The sequence below is a fragment of the Sapajus apella genome, unplaced genomic scaffold (assembly GCF_009761245.1).
Source record: "Sapajus apella isolate SASKATOON/1434 unplaced genomic scaffold, GSC_monkey_1.0 scaffold97, whole genome shotgun sequence".
Lineage (NCBI taxonomy): Eukaryota > Metazoa > Chordata > Mammalia > Primates > Cebidae > Sapajus > Sapajus apella.
In genome coordinates this window covers 6,977,764-6,996,662 of record NW_022437037.1, presented here as the reverse complement: position 1 = coordinate 6,996,662, position 18,899 = coordinate 6,977,764, and the positions used below count along the sequence as shown (strand labels likewise).

The 18,899-nt window shown below is 39.7% G+C and overlaps 1 protein-coding gene across 7 annotated transcripts in view; it reads left to right on the top strand.

Annotated features, from left to right (window-relative positions):
• Positions 1 to 18,899, top strand: part of SETX (senataxin) — an 85,191-nt gene that overhangs the window by 22,034 nt on the left and 44,258 nt on the right. For all 7 annotated transcript variants that reach the window (XM_032257680.1, XM_032257678.1, XM_032257679.1 and 4 more), the window contains exons 6-11: positions 527 to 746; positions 1,729 to 1,848; positions 5,631 to 5,802; positions 5,938 to 6,025; positions 7,215 to 11,399; positions 18,123 to 18,222. In XM_032257680.1, the coding sequence (XP_032113571.1) occupies positions 527 to 746; positions 1,729 to 1,848; positions 5,631 to 5,802; positions 5,938 to 6,025; positions 7,215 to 11,399; positions 18,123 to 18,222 (4,885 nt within the window). The remainder of the gene's footprint in view (positions 1 to 526; positions 747 to 1,728; positions 1,849 to 5,630; positions 5,803 to 5,937; positions 6,026 to 7,214; positions 11,400 to 18,122; positions 18,223 to 18,899) is intronic.

Genomic DNA, 18,899 nt, shown 5'->3' with positions numbered 1-18,899 from the left:
TGTCACCAGGCGCCAGGCTGGAGTGCAGATCTCCAGCAGTGGTGCGATCTCGGCTCACTGCAACCTCTGCCTCCCGGGTTCAAGCAATTCTTCTGCCTCAGCCTCCCAAGCAGCTGGGACTACAGGAGCATGGCACCAAGCACAGCAAATTTTTGTATTTTTTAGTAGAGATGGGGTTTCACCATGTTGGCCAGGATGGTCTTGATCTATTGACCTCGTGATCTGCCCGCCTTGGCCTCCCAAAGGGCCACCGTGCCTGGCCATAAAAGAACAATTTCTTAATGTTGTGTTGGCAGTCAGTGTTTGAATGAATGGAAATGATTGTCTAGAACTGTTTATTATGGTCAGTATGTTCAAATCAGGATCAAATAAGATTTATATGTTGCATTAATTAGTATCTCACGTCTTAAAATTTGCAGAGAATCCTGTTTTCTTAACTGTGTTCTTGCTGTATAAAATATACAATAAACAATGTAGACCATTGTTTATTGAATTAAGTAATAAACACATTATGTTCTGTATTTAGGTTCGGCGTTGGGCTATCTTGACTGCAAGAAACTTGGGGAAAGTGGACAGAGATGATTATTATGACTTACAAGAGGTTTTAACTTGCCTTTTTAAAGTCATTGAGTTGGGGCTTTTGGAGAGTCCAGACATTTATACTTCTTCTGTCCTCGAGAAGGGTAAACTGATTCTTCTGCCCTCACACATGTATGATACTACCAACTACAAAAACTATTGGTTAGGTGAGTATTGTTCCTACACTAATATCATCAGTATTTCCCTGTAGTTCTGTTTTTCTGAGACAGAATCTTGCTCTGTTGCCCAGCTGGAGTGCAGTGGCACCATCTCTGCTCACTGCAAGCTCCACCTCCCAGGTTCAAGCAATTCTTCTGCCTTGAGTAGCTGTGATTACAGGCGATTACCGCCACACCTGGCTTTTTTTTTTTTTTTTTTAATATATTTTTAGTAGAGATGGGTTTCACCATTTTAGCCAGGCTGGTTTCGAACACCTGACTTCAGGTAATCCTCCCACCTCAGCCTCCTAAAGTGCTGAGATTACAGTTGTGAGCCACCACACCCAGTCTTATAGTTTTTATGAGTGTCTTAAAAAGGAAGTGTTCTCTTTCGGTGATCTGATAAAAATTGCTAAAGATAGGATTTTATAGTTCTGTTTGTATTGTCATTAAATTGACTTAATTATTACACATCTTGTTACTAGACATTATCCTAGAAGCTTTCTGTTTAAGTTACATTTTCAAGTGCTGGCAAATGAACTGAATCTTATTTAAAAGTTATCAGCATTGTTTATTAGTCCTATAGTGGCTTAAAATAGTTCTGCACCATTTCCATGATTCCGAATCTTAAGGTCATGTGTCATGATTGGCAGTGATTTTTTTTTCTTCTTTCTTTCTTTCTGGTATATGGAATATGGTACATCTTAAAACTGAAGGCTTATATTGATTAGATAAAAGTTACATGGTAGTTACCTTAGAAATTGTTTTCTAATCATTTTCCACTTTCACACTTGAATTAGTGTAAAGTTCTGTTACTTGGGAGCAGTTGTATATGAATATCTGAGACTTAAATGTTTGAGAAACTAAATACTTTAATACTATTTTGCTTCATCTTCCTTCCTGTCTTGTTTTTCTTTTGCAAACTAAACCAGTGAAGGCATTAGAATAGTATTATTTCATCAATTCAAGAAAACTCTAAATGATCTTACAGGTATTTGCATGTTGCTGACCATTCTTGAGGAACAAGCTATGGATTCACTATTGTTGGGCTCAGACAAACAAAATGATTTTATGCAATTAATACTTCACACCATGGAGAGGCAATCAGATGGTAATAAACTTTACTTGCTGAATGTTTTTGAGTATGGTGATGATGATGCACTTTAAAAATGATAGTGTCATTGCAGGAATTGGTGTATGTTGTGGAGAAAATAATTTTTCTGATTTATTAACAGATTCAGTCTTTTTTTTTGGTGGGGGGGGGGGATGGAGTCTCGTTCTTTTTGCCCAGGCTGGAGTACAATGGTGTGACATTGGCTCACTGCAACTTCCACCTCCTGGGTTCAAGCAATTCACCTTCCTCAGCCTCCCAAGTTGCTGGGACTACAGGTACACATGGCTACACCTGGCTAATTTTTTTGTATTTTTGGTAGAGATGGGGTTTCACCACTTTGGCCAGACTGGTCCTGACCTCAGGTGATCTGCCTGCCTTGGCCTCCCAAAGTACTGGGATTATAGGTGTGAGCCGCGGTGTCCTACCCAGATTCAGACTGTTAAATCAGAAAGGACCTTTAGAATTTAATTCAGCACCTTCCTTTTATAGAAGAAGGGAAGTTAATCTAGTTTTTCATGATGAAAAAGTTGATGGTAGGATGAAAATCAGAACCTCTGGGAGATCCATTTGTAATGACATTGTGGTTAACATTGTGGGAAAAGCCTTCTCTGTCCCGTGGCCTTCCTTTGCCTACCTCTTCGTTTCTCTGCCTCTCTGTCCAGTACAGTAACTGCTAGCCACATGTGATTATTAAAATTTAAGTCAATTAAAATTACAAATGCAGTTATTTGGTCCCACTAGCCATATTTCAAGGCTCAGCAGCCATATGTGCCTGCACTGTGTTGATTAACGCATAGACAGAACAGTTCCATCGTTACAGAACATTCTCTTGGATATGTTGCTCTAGATAGTTTAGATAATGAGGCCTAAAACTTGTGGTTTTAGGTCTTGTTTATTATTAGATCCCGACCTCCTTTTGCTGATGCTCGTGTCATGCTAATCATGAAAGATCTCTAATTAAATAAGTGTTTCTAATCTTGATGAAGTAATGTATTAATAAAGACCAAGTATACCAGATCCTATGAAAACATTACAAATATAATTTTTTCCCTTCATTTACTTCTCTTCAGGCAACTTGAATGTTGTATATAAACTCATTTGTGGGAGATTCTAATATAAATAATGTTATTCTTTTGTTGATAGTGCGTGTGTGTGTGTGTATACACATTTTTTTTTTTTCGTTTGGAGACTGAGTTTCTCTCTCTCTCACCCAGGTTGGAGTGCAGTAGTGCGGTCTTGGCTCACTGCAGCCTCTGCCTCCTGGGTTCAAGTGATTCTCCTGCCTCAGCCTCCTGAGTAGCTGGGCTTATAGGCATGCACCACCACACCCAGCTAATTTTTGTATTTTCAGTAAAGATGGGCTTTCCCCATGTTTGCCAGGCTAGTCTTGAATTCCTGGCCTCGTGTGATCTGCCTACCTTGGCTTCCCAAAGTGTTGGGATTACAGGCGTGAGCCACTGTGCCCAGCCTGTGGCATATATTTTCTTGCTAGATTATTTCTGATTAAGGCTGTTACTCTTTTGCCAACATTTACTACATATATTGTTTATTGATTTCCCTGTGCCCAACTACATATATAATTCTGTCCTTTTCTGCCAAGCTATCTCCCTTACCATTTAAAAAAAAAACAAAAAACCTTTTTTTGTTCCCTTTTGAGACAGGATCTCACTCTGTCTCTCACCCTGGAATGCAATGGCTTAGTCAGGTCTCACTGCAGCCTTGACCTCCCAGGTTCAAGTCATCCTCCTGCCTCTGCTTTCCTAGTAGCCGGAACCACAGGCACGTGCCCCCTTACCCAGCTAATTTTAAAATTTTTGATAGAGATGAAGTCTCACTATGTGGCCTGGGCTTTTCTTGAACTCCTGACCTCAAGCAGCCCTCCTGCCTCGGCCTCCCAAAGTGTTGGGATTTATAGGCATGAGGCACTGAACCCAGCCTTGTCTTCAAAGTTTTAATTACCTCTTTAAGAAACTTTATAGCCGGGCGCGGTGGCTCAAGCCTGTAATCCCAGCACTTTGGGAGGCCGAGGCGGGTGGATCACGAGGTCAAGAGATCGAGACCATCCTGGTCTACGTGGTGAAACCCCGTCTCTACTAAAAATACAAAAAATTAGCTGGGCATGGTGGTGCGTGCCTGTAATCCCAGCTACTCAGGAGGCTGAGGCAGGAGAATTGCCTGAACCCAGGAGGCGGAGGTTGCGGTGAGCCGAGATCGCGCCATTGCACTCCAGCCTGGGTAACATGAGTGAAACCCCGTCTCAAAAAAAAAAAAAAAAAGAAACTTTATAATTATCTTCGCCTAACTGCTGTCTTATTTGTGAGCTCACTAGACACAGGCACTGTTTCAGAAGTGGAGGATACAAAAATACATGAGAAAGTTCAAATGACTGATAAAGTCTGAGAAGGATGAGGGAATTAAAGTCACATGTTCTAGGATGACTTAACAACTAGCAGTAACTTAGTGAATTCAAACACTTGCCTCAGAAGAATACTGTAGTTGACTAAAGTGGGGGAAAATTTAATATAGGAGGAGGCATTTAAGCTGGACTTTTAAGGATGGATAGAATTTTGATAGGTTGTCCTAGTAGCAAAGGCATTCTGGTGCTTATTTTGGGAAAAAGCCAGTGATCTATTTTTGCTGTAGATAGTGTATGATTATGGGAATATGAAAAATAAAAATGGAAATAAACAGTAAATCAAGATCTTTTTTTTTTTTTTTTTTTTTTGAGACTTTCACTCTTGTTACCCAGGCTGGAGTGCAATGGCGCGATCTCGGCTCACCGCAACCTCCGCCTCCTGGGTTCAGGCAATTCTCCTGCCTCAGCCTCCTGAGTAGCTGGGATTACAGGCACGCACCACCATGCCCAGCTAATTTTTTGTAGTTTTAGTAGAGACGGGGTTTCACCACGTTGACCAGGACGGTCTCGATCTCTTGACCTCGTGATCCACCCGCCTCGGCCTCCCAAAGTGCTGGGATTACAGGCTTGAGCCACCGCGCCCGGCAAATCAAGATCTTTTAAGTTCTTGGCTGAGGACTTTGAATTTTCTTGGAAGACATTACGGAGTTATTGAAGGCCTTTGAGTAGGGCAGTATCATGTTACTACCTGTCTGATAGAGAAGAGGGAAAGAGTTGGAGGAAAGAGCTTATGATTAATGGAAGTTTCTGCAAGTTGGATGCAAAGTAGATAACAGCAAAAAGCCATGTTGAGATACAGAAGGATGAAGAGTGTGTATCTGCCTTACTCTTAGCTAAGGAATTTAGATGCCTACGCTAGCTGCGTGACATAAAATTCAGGATCATGCTTAAACAGAATTTCTTGTATTATGGGCCTCATGTAGATCTGTAAATACCAAGTTTCTTTCTCTTTATTTTTTTCTTCTCCTTTCTTGTTATTGGGAGATGGAACTATAAAGTTTAGGGAGAGGTTGAGGAGCTGAGTTAGAAAAGGTTGTTTCTGGTATGGCAAACAGGGTGTGAAAAGATTGTGTTTACCTAGACTGTTTTCTTGCCCATTAAATAATTTGTTTGCCTTTTTTTTTTTTTTTTTTTTTTTTTTCCCAGAAGCATCACACTATTGCTTGAAAAAAATTTTTGAAAATGTACCTCTTTTTAAAACTTTTGTGTCTCTAAGGATTGGTGGTGTGTTACCTTAAATTATTTGCTGCTTGGCTTTTAGTTCTGTTGCTACTAACCAGATAAAGAATGCTTAATTCTCAATATATTTTTGTATATTTTTCTAACCGTTTTGTAATTCAATGATTGTGCCATTGTATTTCAGATGATAGTGTGGATCCTTTCTGGCCAGCATTACACTGTTTTATGTTGATTCTGGATCGTCTTGGATCTAAGGTCTGGGGTCAACTTATTGATCCTATTGAAGCATTTCAAACCATTATCAACAACACAAGCTACAATAGAGAGATTCAGCATATACGGAACAGCTCTGTAAGGTTAGTTCAGCTAATGTCAGGATTTAAGCATCTCTACAGGAAAGTGTGTTACAGCTAAATTACTTAAGAGGTGTTTCTTCCTTTTTTTTCCTCCCCCTTCATTTCAGTAATTTCTATTTATTCTTAATATTTAAGGACCAAGGTAGAACCGGAGTCATATTTGGATGATATGGTGACGTGCAGCCAGATTGTATACAATTTTAATCCTGAAAAGACCAAAAAGGTATTAAAAAAACACTTTGAAAATTTAGATGATATTTTATTGCCTTTATCTTGTATAGACAGTGTTTGTTTGTTTTTTGAAACAGAGTCTTGCTCTGTTACCAGGCTGGAGTGCAGTGGCGCGATCCTGGCTCACTGCAACTTCCACGTCCAGGGTTCAAGTGATTCTCCTGCTTCAGCCTCCCGAGTAGCTGAGAAGCTGGGATGACAGGCACGTGCCACCACGCCCAGCTAATTTTTGTATATTTAGTAGAGACAGGGTTTCACCATGTTGGCCAGGATCCTCTCCATCTCTTGAGCTCATGATCTGCCCACCTGGGCTTCCCAAAGTGTTAAGATTACAGGGGTGAGCCACCACACCTGGCCGACAGTGTTTTATGTAATTTGTTGAGTTGTTGATTTTACAATATGTAGCTGTTCTCAATCTACTGCAAGGTAAAAGCCCTTCTCATTGAACAGCAGATGTATTGTATGTAGGGGAAGGTGGACTCTAAACTACAATGTCCATACTTTGGAAAATTAATTTCTTTTTTTTTTTTTTTTTTTGAGACAGAGTCTCACTCCGTCACCAGGTGCCAGGCTGGAGTGCAGTGGCGAGACCTTGGTTTACTGCCACCTCCGCCTCCCAGGTTCAAGCAATTCTCCTGCCTCAGCCTCCCAAGTAGCTGGGACTACAGGCGTGCGCCACGATGCCCAGCTAATTTTTTGTATTTTTAGTAGAGACGGGGTTTCACCATGTTGACCATAATGGTCTCCATCTCTTGACCTTGTGATCCACCCGCCTTGGCCTCCCAAAGTGCTGGGATTACAGGCATTAGCCACCGCACCCGGCTGGAAAATTAGTTTCTAAGTACATTTGGGAAAGATGGAAAGTTTATGGGGACATAAGTGGCTTGAGTAGAAATTAAAACCAGCTAGTGGAAAGAAGGTCAGAGTATATGAAGGTGGTATAAATTTGCCTTTTCATGAAACTTTAACCTCAAAATTCAATTTATATTTCAGTTTCTTGGGAGTTAGGGATATTATGATTGTGATATAAGTGTATGCCATAATTATACCATTGTATACCATAATAATGATGTAAACCAAAATAAGAGAGCTGAGAAATATATTTTTGTTATGGATTTGAGTGTTAAACCTATCATAAATGGTGCTTATTTATCTGAACATGAGCATTTCTTTCTTTTTAGGATTCTGGATGGAGAACAGCCATTTGCCCAGATTATTGTCCTAACATGTATGAAGAAATGGAAACGTTAGCCAATGTACTTCAGTCGGATATTGGCCAAGACATGCGTGTTCATAACAGCACATTTTTATGGTTCATACCTTTTGTTCAGTCCCTCATGGATCTTAAGGATTTGGGTGTGGCTTACATAGTAGAGGTTATTCATCACCTGTACTCTGAAGTCAAAGATGTCCTCAACCAAACAGATGCCGTCTGTGACAAAGTCACTGAATTTTTTCTTCTAATTTTGGTATCAGTGATTGAACTGCATAGAAATAAAAAATGTTTGCATTTGCTCTGGGTAAGTTCCCAACAATGGGTGGAAGCTGTTGTCAAATGTGCCAAGCTTCCTACCACTGCATTTGCACGGAGTTCTGAGAAATCATCTGGAAATTGCTCCAAAGGAACAGCAATGATATCATCACTGTCGTTGCATTCAATGCCATCTAACTCTGTACAACTTGCTTGTGTGCAGCTGATTAGAAGTCTCCTTAAAGAAGGTTATCAGCTTGGGCAGCATTCTCTTTGCAAGCGATTCTGGGATAAGCTTAACTTATTCCTTAGAGGAAATTTATCTCTAGGTTGGCAGTTGACTAGTCAGGAAACCCATGAGCTACAAACTTGCTTAAAGCAAATTATTAGAAACATAAAATTTAAAGCACCTCCATGTAATACTTTTGTGGATCTGACTTCTACATGTAAAACCTCTCCTGCATGTTATAATAAAGAAGAAAGTGAGCAAATAGGGAAGAAGCCTAGAAAAGATACGCATTGTTGGGGAGAGTCCAGCCCAACATTTTCTAAAGAACCAGTGAAAGTGCAAGACAATGTATTGATCAAAGCAGATAACAGTATAGAAGGTGACAATAATGAGCAAAATTCTATAAAGGATGTAAAACTAGAAGACCATCTCTCAGCTGGGTCATGCTTAAAGCGGAGTAGTAAAAACCATTTTACTGAAAGAGCTGAAGGTCCAATTAAAATAAGTACAAGGAAGCAGAAGTCTGTAAAAGAGAACTCTTCATATACACCAAAGAATTGTACTTCAAGAAATGGTCCAGAAAGGGGATGCGACAGAGGAATAATAGTATCAACACATTTATTGACTGATTCTAGCACTGATGCTTTGGAAAAAGTGTCCGCATCAAATGAAGATTTGTCTTTAAAGGGCAATGGTCTTGCTAAAACCTCAAAACGAAAAACTAAGGTACAGAAAGATGAAATCCGTGCAAAGTTATCACATGTAATAAAGAAGCATCACAGGAAGAGTACTTTGGTCAATAATGCTATCAATTTAGATGAAAATCTGACTGTATCTAACACTGAGAGTTTCTATTCAAGGAAAGACACAGGAGTTCAGAAAGGAGATGGTTTCATACACAATCTTTCTTTAGACACTAGTGGTGTTCTGGATGGTGATAAGAATGGAGAACAAAAATCTCAGAACAATTTAGTGCCAAAAGAGAAACAATTAAAGAATGCAGAGTTAGATATTTTCTCTTCCCGTGAAAACAATTGTAAAATACAGGAATGTCATGTTGATAAAGATTTGATCCCCTTTACAGAAATGACCGATACTTTAGTGAAGAAAACTTTAGTGAAGAAATCATCTTCCTTTAACGATCTTATGACTGTACCTGAATCAAGAGATAAGGAGATGAGTAATAATACGAATCTGATTTCTTTTAGCTTGACAAGAGAACAGGCCCCTGTTATCAGTCCTAAATCTGACACCTTAACGGATTCTCAGATAGACAGAGACCTTCACAAATTATCTTTAATAGCTCAAGCCAGCGTTATTAAGTTTCCGTCAGATTCACCTCAGAACTCATCCCAACTACAAAGGAAAGTGAAAGAACATAAAAGATGTTTCACAGCTAACCAAAATAATGTTGGAGATACCTCCTGTGGACAGGTTATTATTATTTCAGATTCTGATGATGATGATGATGAAACAGTCCTGAGTCTTGAGAAACTCACTAAACAGGACAAAATATGCATTGAGAAGGAAAGCCCAGGGCAGCACGTTTCAATAGTTAATAGTAAGGAGGAAAAGAATCCAGTAAAGGAAGAAAAGACAAAGTCTCTTTTGCAGCTTGAGGAATGTGATTCTCAGTGTTTTGAGTTCGAAAGTCCATTTGAAGTGTTTTCAGTTTGGCAAGATAATCTAGACAATAATAATTCAGTTCAAGATGATGAGAAAAATTGTTTGACTCATGTAGCCAGTATCACAAATGATCAGGGTTGTACAGATTATGTATCTGAAGTTGTTAAAAAAGGAGCAGAGGGCATTGAAGAACACGTGAGACAGAACAGTAGCATTTCTGTTGAGGAATTTTGTGAAATTGAAGTAAAAAAGCCTAAGAGAAAACGATCTGAAAAACCAATGGCTGAAGATCTTGTGAGGCCTTCATCTTCTGTCATAAATGAGGGCCAGTCTGATACTAACAAGAGAGATCTTGTCGGAAACGATTTTAAAAGCATAGCTGGAAGGACTACAACTACCAATTCAAGTATTCAGAGAGCCACTACGGTTTCACAAAAGAAGTCGTCAAAGCTTTGTACTTATTCAGAACCTGTCAAGAAAGTTCCAGTTTCTAAGAACCCTAAGAAAACGCATTCAGATGCCAAAAAAGGACAGAATAAGAGTTCCAATTACCTAAGTTGTAGGACAACTCCTGCTATAGTGCTACCAAAGAAATTTCGTCAGTGTCCTGAACCAACTTCAACAGCTGAGAGACTTCGCCTGAAAAAGGCTCCTCGTATGGCATTTGAGTTGTCCCAGAGATCGTTAGATTATTTAGCTCAATTACGTGATCATGGCAGAGCTGTTGGGGTAGTTGATGCTCCAAAAAAGACTAAATTAATTCCTCCTCAGAACCTGTCTGTCAGAAATAATAAGAAACTGCTGATTAGTCAAGAACTTCAGATGCGAAGGCAGATGAGACCCAAATCACAAAAAAACAGAAGAGGACTTTCTGGTTGTAAAAGTACCGATGCTACAAGAACAGGGCTGCATACAGCACAGAAATCTGACACATCTGTACCAGAAGCTGATAGGTCAGATTATAGTTGTGCAGGAGGAACTGAGGTTCTTGCCAGCAGTAATGGGAAACAGATAATAAAATGCGTGCCTTCTGAACCAGAAACCACAAAAGCAAAACATGGATCTCTAGTGACTGATGATGTTTGCCTTTTGAACCAGTGTGATTCTGTAGTGTTAAATGGAACAATACCAATAAATGAAGTAATTGTCGCTACTTCAGAGGACCCTCTAGGTGGAGGTGATCTGTCGGTACATCATATAGAAACGGCAACTTTGAAAGAGGGAGAGCCTGACCCCAGCAGTGATACAGAGGAAGATAACTTATTTTTAACACAACATGATCCTGAAGATATGGATTTATGTTCGCAAATGGAGAATGATAATTATAAATTCATTGAACTAATTCATGGAAAAGATACAGTTCAGGTTGAAGAAGATTCTGTAAATCGACCTCAGTTGGAATCTTTGATTGGCACAAAGTGTAAGTACAAAGATTGTGTTGAAGCCACGAAAAATCAGGGTGAATACTGCTCGGAACACTCTGAAGTGAAAGCAGCAGATGAAGATGTATTTCGTAAACCTGGCTTGCCTCTTTCTGCATCTAAACCTTTGAGACCTACCACTGCTAAGATTTTTAGCTCAAAGAGTACTTCACGAATTGCTAGTCTTTCTAAATCTTTGGAATCTTCTCCACCATCTCTAAAAAATAAATCAAATGGGATACAGTCAATTTTGAAAGTACCACAGCCAACTCCCCTTGTATCTCAGAAGCCAGTGGGTGAAATGAATTCATGCAATGTTCTTCAGCCTCAGTCTCCGAATAATTCCAACAGGCAAGGTTGCAAAGTTGCATTCGGTGAAAGCAAATATTTTCCATCTTCCTCTCCAGTAAACATTTTCTTGACATCGCAGTCTGTGTCTGACACCTTCGTTAAAGAGGTCTTAAAATGGAAATACGAAATGTTTTTGAACTTTAATCAGTGTGGGCCCCCTGCCAGCCTTTGTCAGTCCATCTCAAGACCTGTGCCTGTCAGATTTCACGATTGTGGAGATTATTTTAGTGTTTTTTTCCCTTTGATGGTGTTGAATACTTTTGAAACAGTAAGTATGTGTTTCATTTGTATGCCTCTTCAAACTTTTCAAGTTACCTCTTTACCTTGCTGAGTAAAACTGAGAGTATAGTTCAATCATTAGGTGGGTGTGGTGGCGGGTGCCTGTAATCCCAGCTACTGGGGAGGCTAAGCCAGATAATTGCTTGAACTCAGAAGGCGGAGGTTGCAGTGTGCTGAGATTGCACCACTGCACTGCAACCTGGGTGACAGCGAGACCCTGTCTCCAAAGGAAAAAAAAAGAGTATAATGAAAATGGCTGATCTTTTTGATTTAGATACTGCTTTTAGGTTTCATGTGTTGAACAGACATTTGTGCCAGCCACTGTTCTAGATACTGGCAGTAGGGAGGAAAGACTTTTTTTTTTTTTTTTTTTTTTTTTTTTGAGATGGAGTTTTGTTCTTGCTGCCCAGGCTGGAGTGCAATGGTGCAATCTTGGCTCACTGCAATCTCCGCCTCAGAGGTTCAAGTGCTTCTCCTGCCTCAGCCTCCCAAGTAGCTAAGATTACAGGCATGTACCACCAGGCCTGGCTAATTTTGTATTTTTAGCAGAGATGGGGTTTCACCGTGTTGGTCAGGCTGGTCTCAAACTCTTGATCTCAGGTGATCCACCAGCTTCCCAAAGTGTTGGGATTATGGGCATGAGCCACTGTGCCCAGCTGGAAACACTACTTAACCCTCTGCCCCATGGAGCTGAGACACAACTCAAGGTGCTAATGTACCAAGTTCAGAGGTAACACAGGAGGAAATGTTTATTGATACGCAGGTAAAGGAAGACTTCTCAGAGGAGATAGTTTCTCATTTGTTTTGTTTTTAAGTAACAGCGACCTTTGCTATGGTTTTCTTGAGGAGGTGGCAAAGGGTGAATTACGTTGAACACAAAGTAATCCTAAATTTCTCTTTATACATCGTACTTCCCAGTTTCTTACTCACCATAGCAGCTGCTCTGTGTAACAGCCTTCCCACCCCCAGCACATCCTATTCTGGTTCTTCTCTCCTTACTCAACTAGAGTTGTTAAAAGATAAGAGTTTCAGGTAAAATTTGAGCCTCAGAAAAACAGCAAATAATTATTCAGTGTAAGCATTCACCTATGTTTTGAAGGATTTTTTTTGTGTATGTTTTCAAGGCAGATAAGGGGTGGGAACAAATTTTTACTTTTTCTTATTTGTCAAAGTAAATCTTTACATATACAGTAAGTCTCTTAAAACCAAACATAGTTGAGGTAAAGATTCATGATTCATTAACTTAATAGATATTTGAGTGCCCAGTGTGCGCCAAGTGCTCTTACAAGTGCGGGGGGGCAAAGTGGTGAACAAGACAGATGAGGTCTTTACCCTCTGGAAGTGACCATTTCAGATTGAGATAAGGACTTGAGTATGATCTAGAACAAAGGGAACCAGGGCACTTTCTGGAGAGATCAGATAACTCTGAGCAGATGGTATTCACACTGAGACCCAAGTGACTAGGAGTTAACTATGGGAAGTATGTTTCAGGCAGAGTGGAGTGCAAAGACACTCTGGTTACAATAAGATTGGAGTGTTGGAGAAGGAAGCGTAATATACAAAGGGACAAGTCTCCAAAAGAAAATAAGTGAATTGTTAATACTGTACATGACAAGATAAATGGCATTTATAAAACTTGAGTCAGTGTATCTTCATAAATTTACTTTACGTTTAATCTTTTGATCAATTTGTGCCCCAAATTTTAGCCATTGTTGAGAGTTGCTTGTTTTCTTTTTTACCAAGGTATTTTTGTTTTAGCAGGAGTTGCTTTATTTTCACTGGAAAACACTAAATTGCTTAGAAGCCATTCACAACCCTATGAGGGATAGTCACATACTTCTGATTTTATTTCCTGAGTTAAAAGATATTAAGATTTATTTCTTTCAGGACATTTTTGTAGTCTCAGCTTTTTAAAAACAATGAGCACAAGTTCCATTTTTACATACACAAAGTTTAAAATAGTCGGACTTGTATGTGGCCTATTATAAAAAAAAAGAGTGGATTGGAACATTATTCATAGTAGCCAAAAAGTGAAAACAACCCAAATGTGTGTCAGCTGATGAATGGGTAAATAAGATATGGTCTGTTCATACAATGAATGGAATATTATTCAGCCATAAAAAGTGAAGGGCCAGGTGCAGTGTCTCAGGCCTGCAATCCCAGTACTTTGGGAGGCTGAGGTGGGTGGATCACAAAGTCAGGAATTCGGGACCAGCCTGGCCAATATGGTGAAACCCCATCTCTGCTAAAAATACAAAAATTAGCTGGGTGTGATGGCACATGCCTGTAGTCCCAGCTACTCGGTAGACTGAGGCAGGAGAATTGCTTGAACCTGGGGGGCGGAGGTTGCAGTGGGCCAAGATTGCGCCACTGCACTCCATCCTGGGCAACAGAGCAACACTCTGTCTCATTAAAAAAAAAAAAAAGTGAAGATCTTGTGTTGACTAATAAACCTTGAAAACATTGTGCTGAGTGAAAGAAGTCAGGTACAGAAGATCACATATATGATTCCATTTGTATGTATTATCCAGAATAGGCAAATGTATAGAGACAGAAAGATGAGTAGTTGTCCAGGGAAAGGAGGAGGGGGAATTGATTGGGACTGCTAACAGGTATAAGGTTTCTTTTGGGGTGATGGAAATGTGAAATTAGTGGTGATGGTTGCACAGCATAGTAAATAAAACCATGGTACTAAAAATCACTGAAATGTACACTTTAAAATGGTAAATTTTATGTTGTGTGAAATATTCTTTGTATTTAAAAAATGTTACTTTAAAAAGAGAATACATCTGATTAGCAACAGGTTAATAAAGATGCCTAGGAAAACCTGAAATCTTCAGATAACTTATACAAAAGATGAACGCCTTTATGATTGCATTCTGGAAGGCAAATGTGATCTGAAGGATGCCATAGCATGGTAAAACCCAACATTAGTTTCATTCTTTATGGTAAGGTTTTGTGCTTAGGTACAGTTAAATCTATATTTTGTTATATATGTAAAAGATGAGAACACCAGAAACCCTGAGTGAAAGGGTGGGATTGTTGACCATTGACACTTCATTAGGTAGCTTCACCGCACCATTATGTGAATCACTGTCTTGTCTTTTTTTTTTTTTTTTTCTGGAGACAGAGTCTTGCTCTGTCACACAGGATGGAGTGCAGTGGCACGATCTCTGTTCACTGCAACCCTCACCTCTTGGATTCAAGCAATTCTCCCCTCTCAGCCTCCCAAGTAGCTGGGACTACAGGCACCTACCACCACGCCTGGTTAATCTTTGTATTTTTAGTAGAGGTGGAGTTTCACCATATTGGACAGGCTGGTCTCGAATTCCTGACCTTGTGATCTACCAGCCTCAGCCTCCCAAAGTCCTGGGATTACAGGTGTGAGCCACCATGCCCAGCCATAATAATTTTTTAAAGAGAATTTTCTCAGGAACACAAGAAAACCTAATTATAACCAAACAGTGTGTTTAGTCTATGTGGAAATATTTTTATCAAAACATAAACTATTTGATCTGGAAAATTTTTCTCTTTTTTATTTGAGATGGGAGCCTTGCTCTGTCACCCAGGCTGGAGTGCAATGGCACAATCTCGGCTCACTGCAACCTCCACCTCCTGGATTCAAGTGATTCTCTTGCCTCAGCCTCCTGAGCAGCTGGAATCACAGGCGTGTGCCACCATGCCCAGCTAATTTTTTACTTTTAGTAGAGACGGGGTTTCACCATGTGGTCAGGCTGTCTCGAATTCCCAACCTCAGGTGATCCGCCCACCTCTGCCTCCCAAAGTGCTGGGATTATGGGCGTGAGCCACTGTGCCTGGCTGAAAATGTTAAATTACTAAATCATTAGGAACATCCAGTTTTGTAGACTCTATTCTTCTTAGTTGCTGGGAAAAAAGAAAACTCAGACCTCCTTTGAAGATGAGGCCTAACTAGATATCTGTCTTTCCTGTCTGGAGTGGGAAGAAAGGAACATAGTTTGCTTCTTTAGTGCTTTGTGAGATTGTTACATTGCCACTGACTTTAATACTTGGAAAACTAGCCGGGCTTGGGGGCTCATCTGTAATCCCAGCACTTTGGGAGGCCAAGGCAGGCGGATCACCTGAGGTCAGGAGTTTGAGACCATCCGGCAAACGTGGTGAAACTGTCTCTACTAAAAAATTGGCTCACTGTGGTGGTGCATGCCTGTAGTCCCAGCTGCTTGGGAGGCTGAGACAGGAGAATCTGTTGAACCCAGGAGGCGGAGGTTGCAGTGAGTTGAGATCACGCCATTGCACTCCAGCCTGGGTGATGAGCGAATCTCTGTCTCCCGACAAAAAAAAAAAAAAAAAAAAAACTTGGAAAGCCACAGTATATTTTTCTGTTCATGGTATTCTAAATGTTCTTACGTTGAGGGAGCTTACTTTCTTTTTATTGTTTATTTTTTACAGCAGCTGACAACTTTTGAAAGGAGCTCGTTTTCTAACCGTCTGCATGATTTTACATCCTCTGAACCTAGCTGATTACTTTTAGCTTTGATAATGCTCTGATGGACCACAAACATACACTTGTTTGTACTCTGAAAATTTATTTCATTTAGCCTGAAGCTGCAAGCTCATGTAGTTCATGATTTCTTAATTTCTTAGGTCCACATGAGTTATGAAACATGAACCTGCTGCATCAAATATAAAAACCTGTGAATTATGTAGTATATTGAGTATGTATTCATTAGGACGTTTTACCTAGGTGAGTTTCTCTTTGATAGCTCTAGAATCATCAGCTATCATTAGTTGGTCATTATAGCTTGACTCTAAGAGATCCACTTAATCTCTGGCTCCTGGGGTTGTTGTAGAAGTCAATATTAGGACAAAATAATTTCAAACTAAAAGTACCTGCCCTCTTTTCTCCAAGATGGGAACTATCTAGGATCTTCTAGGCACGCTCAGCTAAATCCCATGTGATAAAATTTTGTTGATTAATTTTTCTTTTGGTCTTTGTTGTACACACTAGGATGCATTTTAATAGCTTTATTAAGGTATACTGTACCATAAAATGTACCCTTTTAAGGTGTGTAATTGAAAGGTTTTTTAAAGTAAATTTACGGTTGTACAGCCATCATCAAAACGCAGTTTTAGAACTTTTCCACTGACCTAAAACAATCCTTTTTGCCCATTGGTAGTCATTCTTCATTCCTACCACTAGCCCCAGGCAAACACTAATCTGTCTGTTTCTATAAATCTGCCTTCCTGGAAATGTCATGTATGTAGAAGTGTGTATATATGTTGTCTTTTGAATCTGGCTCCTTTTACTTTGTATAATCTTTTTGAGGCTTATCTGTGTTGTAGCATGTATTTTTTTTTTTTTTTTTGAGGCGGAGTTTCACTCTTGTTACCCAGGCTGGAGTGCAATGGCGCGATCTCGGCTCACCGCAACCTCCGCCTCCTGGGTTCAGGCAATTCTCCTGCCTCAGCCTCCTGAGTAGCTGGGATTACAGGCACGCGCCACCATGCCCAGCTAATTTTTTGTATTTTTAGTAGAGACGGGGTTTCACCATGTTGACCAGGATGGTCTCGATCTCTTGACCTCGTGATCCACCCGCCTCGGCCTCCCAAAGTGCTGGGATTACAGGCTTGAGCCACCGCGCCCGGCCTGTAGCATGTATTAATAGGCCCTTTTACTGCCAAATGAGGTTCTTTTGTATGAAGATAACTACATTTGCTTATCCATTCACCAATTGATGGACATTTGGGTTGTTTCCAGGTTTTGGTGATTGTGAATAATGCTGTGAACAGAAAATGCACTTTTGAAGATGACTCTATGGAGTTGCCTTAGTGTAGGGCACTCTGGATGTAAAATTGGTTGATACAAACTGATCATGACTGTCATGGACCAGAATCTGACCTCACTAGCAAATAACACAAATTCAGTACTGTTTTGTTCCTCTGTCCATAGCATAACCCTTGATTGGTTAACCAGTGCAGAAGCAGCTCAGCACCAATAGTCTTTGTTGTTAAGTTTCTTCAGAGGAACTGAAGGCCAGTTGTTGATTTTAATACTTAATGACTGTTACATGTAGACAAAACCCTTCTTAGGGCCCAAAAGGTAATATGTTTGTTAGTGTTATTTTTTATTTTTAAGGGAAAGCTAATATGACTTTTTTATACTAGTGGTCTTCTTCCTAAATCTGGAGTTGGGGATAGTCTTATTCCTTAGAAGATCCTTAAGGGTACTTCTGAGTTTGAAGCTTTGACAAATTGAGAGATGGATGCAGAGCATTTTATAAACTGGCAGGATGACATGTTGGCGAGAAATCCCTAAGGTTTGCAGCAAATCTAGGTCCTTTTGGACTTGTGAGCTGATGTGGTTTGGAAGTGGCATTCTACCAGAGCCGTCCAACAGTACCTCATGCACTGCTGGAAATGCTCCACATCTGCGCACAGCGGAGTAGCCAAGGTGGCTGTTGAGCATTGGAAGTGTGATTAGTTTGACTGAAGAACATAATTTTTATTGTCTAACATTTTAATTAAATGTAAATAACCAAATGTAGCTAATGCATACTGAATTGGATAGGACAGTTCAGATAATTTTTATTAAACTGTCACAAATCAGTTTTTAGTTTCTGTCACCTACATTCTAGATTCTGGATTTTACTGTTGCTTAACTTTGGAAAATGTTACTATTTAGCATGTCTTTCCAGAATGTTGCTTTCTTAATTTGCTTTTGTGCTTTGTATAGGTGGCACAGGAATGGCTTACCTCTCCAAATAAAGAGAATTTCTATCAGTTGCAAGTACGAAAATTTCCTGCCGATTATATAAAATACTGGGAGTTTGTGGGTAAGTTTTTTCTTATGCAATTTGGAATATATGATATAACAACAGATTTCTAATTAAGAGGAGATAGCATTATTTGAATTTAAGGGGACACAAATTTTCTAAGCTAAATTTATGACTTCTTAGAATATGTTTAAAGCCTTAATGAGGATAGTTACTGGGAGAACTATGAATATAAAATTCATGATTTTTTTCCACTCTGTAGTTAGAATGCTACAGACTGGATTGTCAGTGGAGGCTGGGAATGGGAAAGAGGGTGAGTGGAGGGGATTGGTAGGGGTGTTGCTGTAATATAGTCTTGACAGATTCTGAGTAAATCTTCCTGGCATCTGTCTTTTCATTTCATGATTGATCTGAACCACATACCACTCTGTATCCAATTTATAAATACACCAAACATTCAGAACTCTTTAAAATAAAATGATTAAGTCTTTTAACCCCAGCCCCCATCCATCCTACTCTATAGATATGCTTAAGAAAAAAAATGAACATGTGTATATTTTTGGGGAAAGGTACTACATGTTCATTGGAAAACATTTAGGTGTCAGCCAGCCAACAGGCATCATCCACAATTCCCATTATTCAGAGATAATTCCATTACCATTTTGGTGTATATCTTACTGCCAGACTTTCTACTTAACTCATATGGGGCAAGAGTGTGTATGTGGTGTGGGATCATT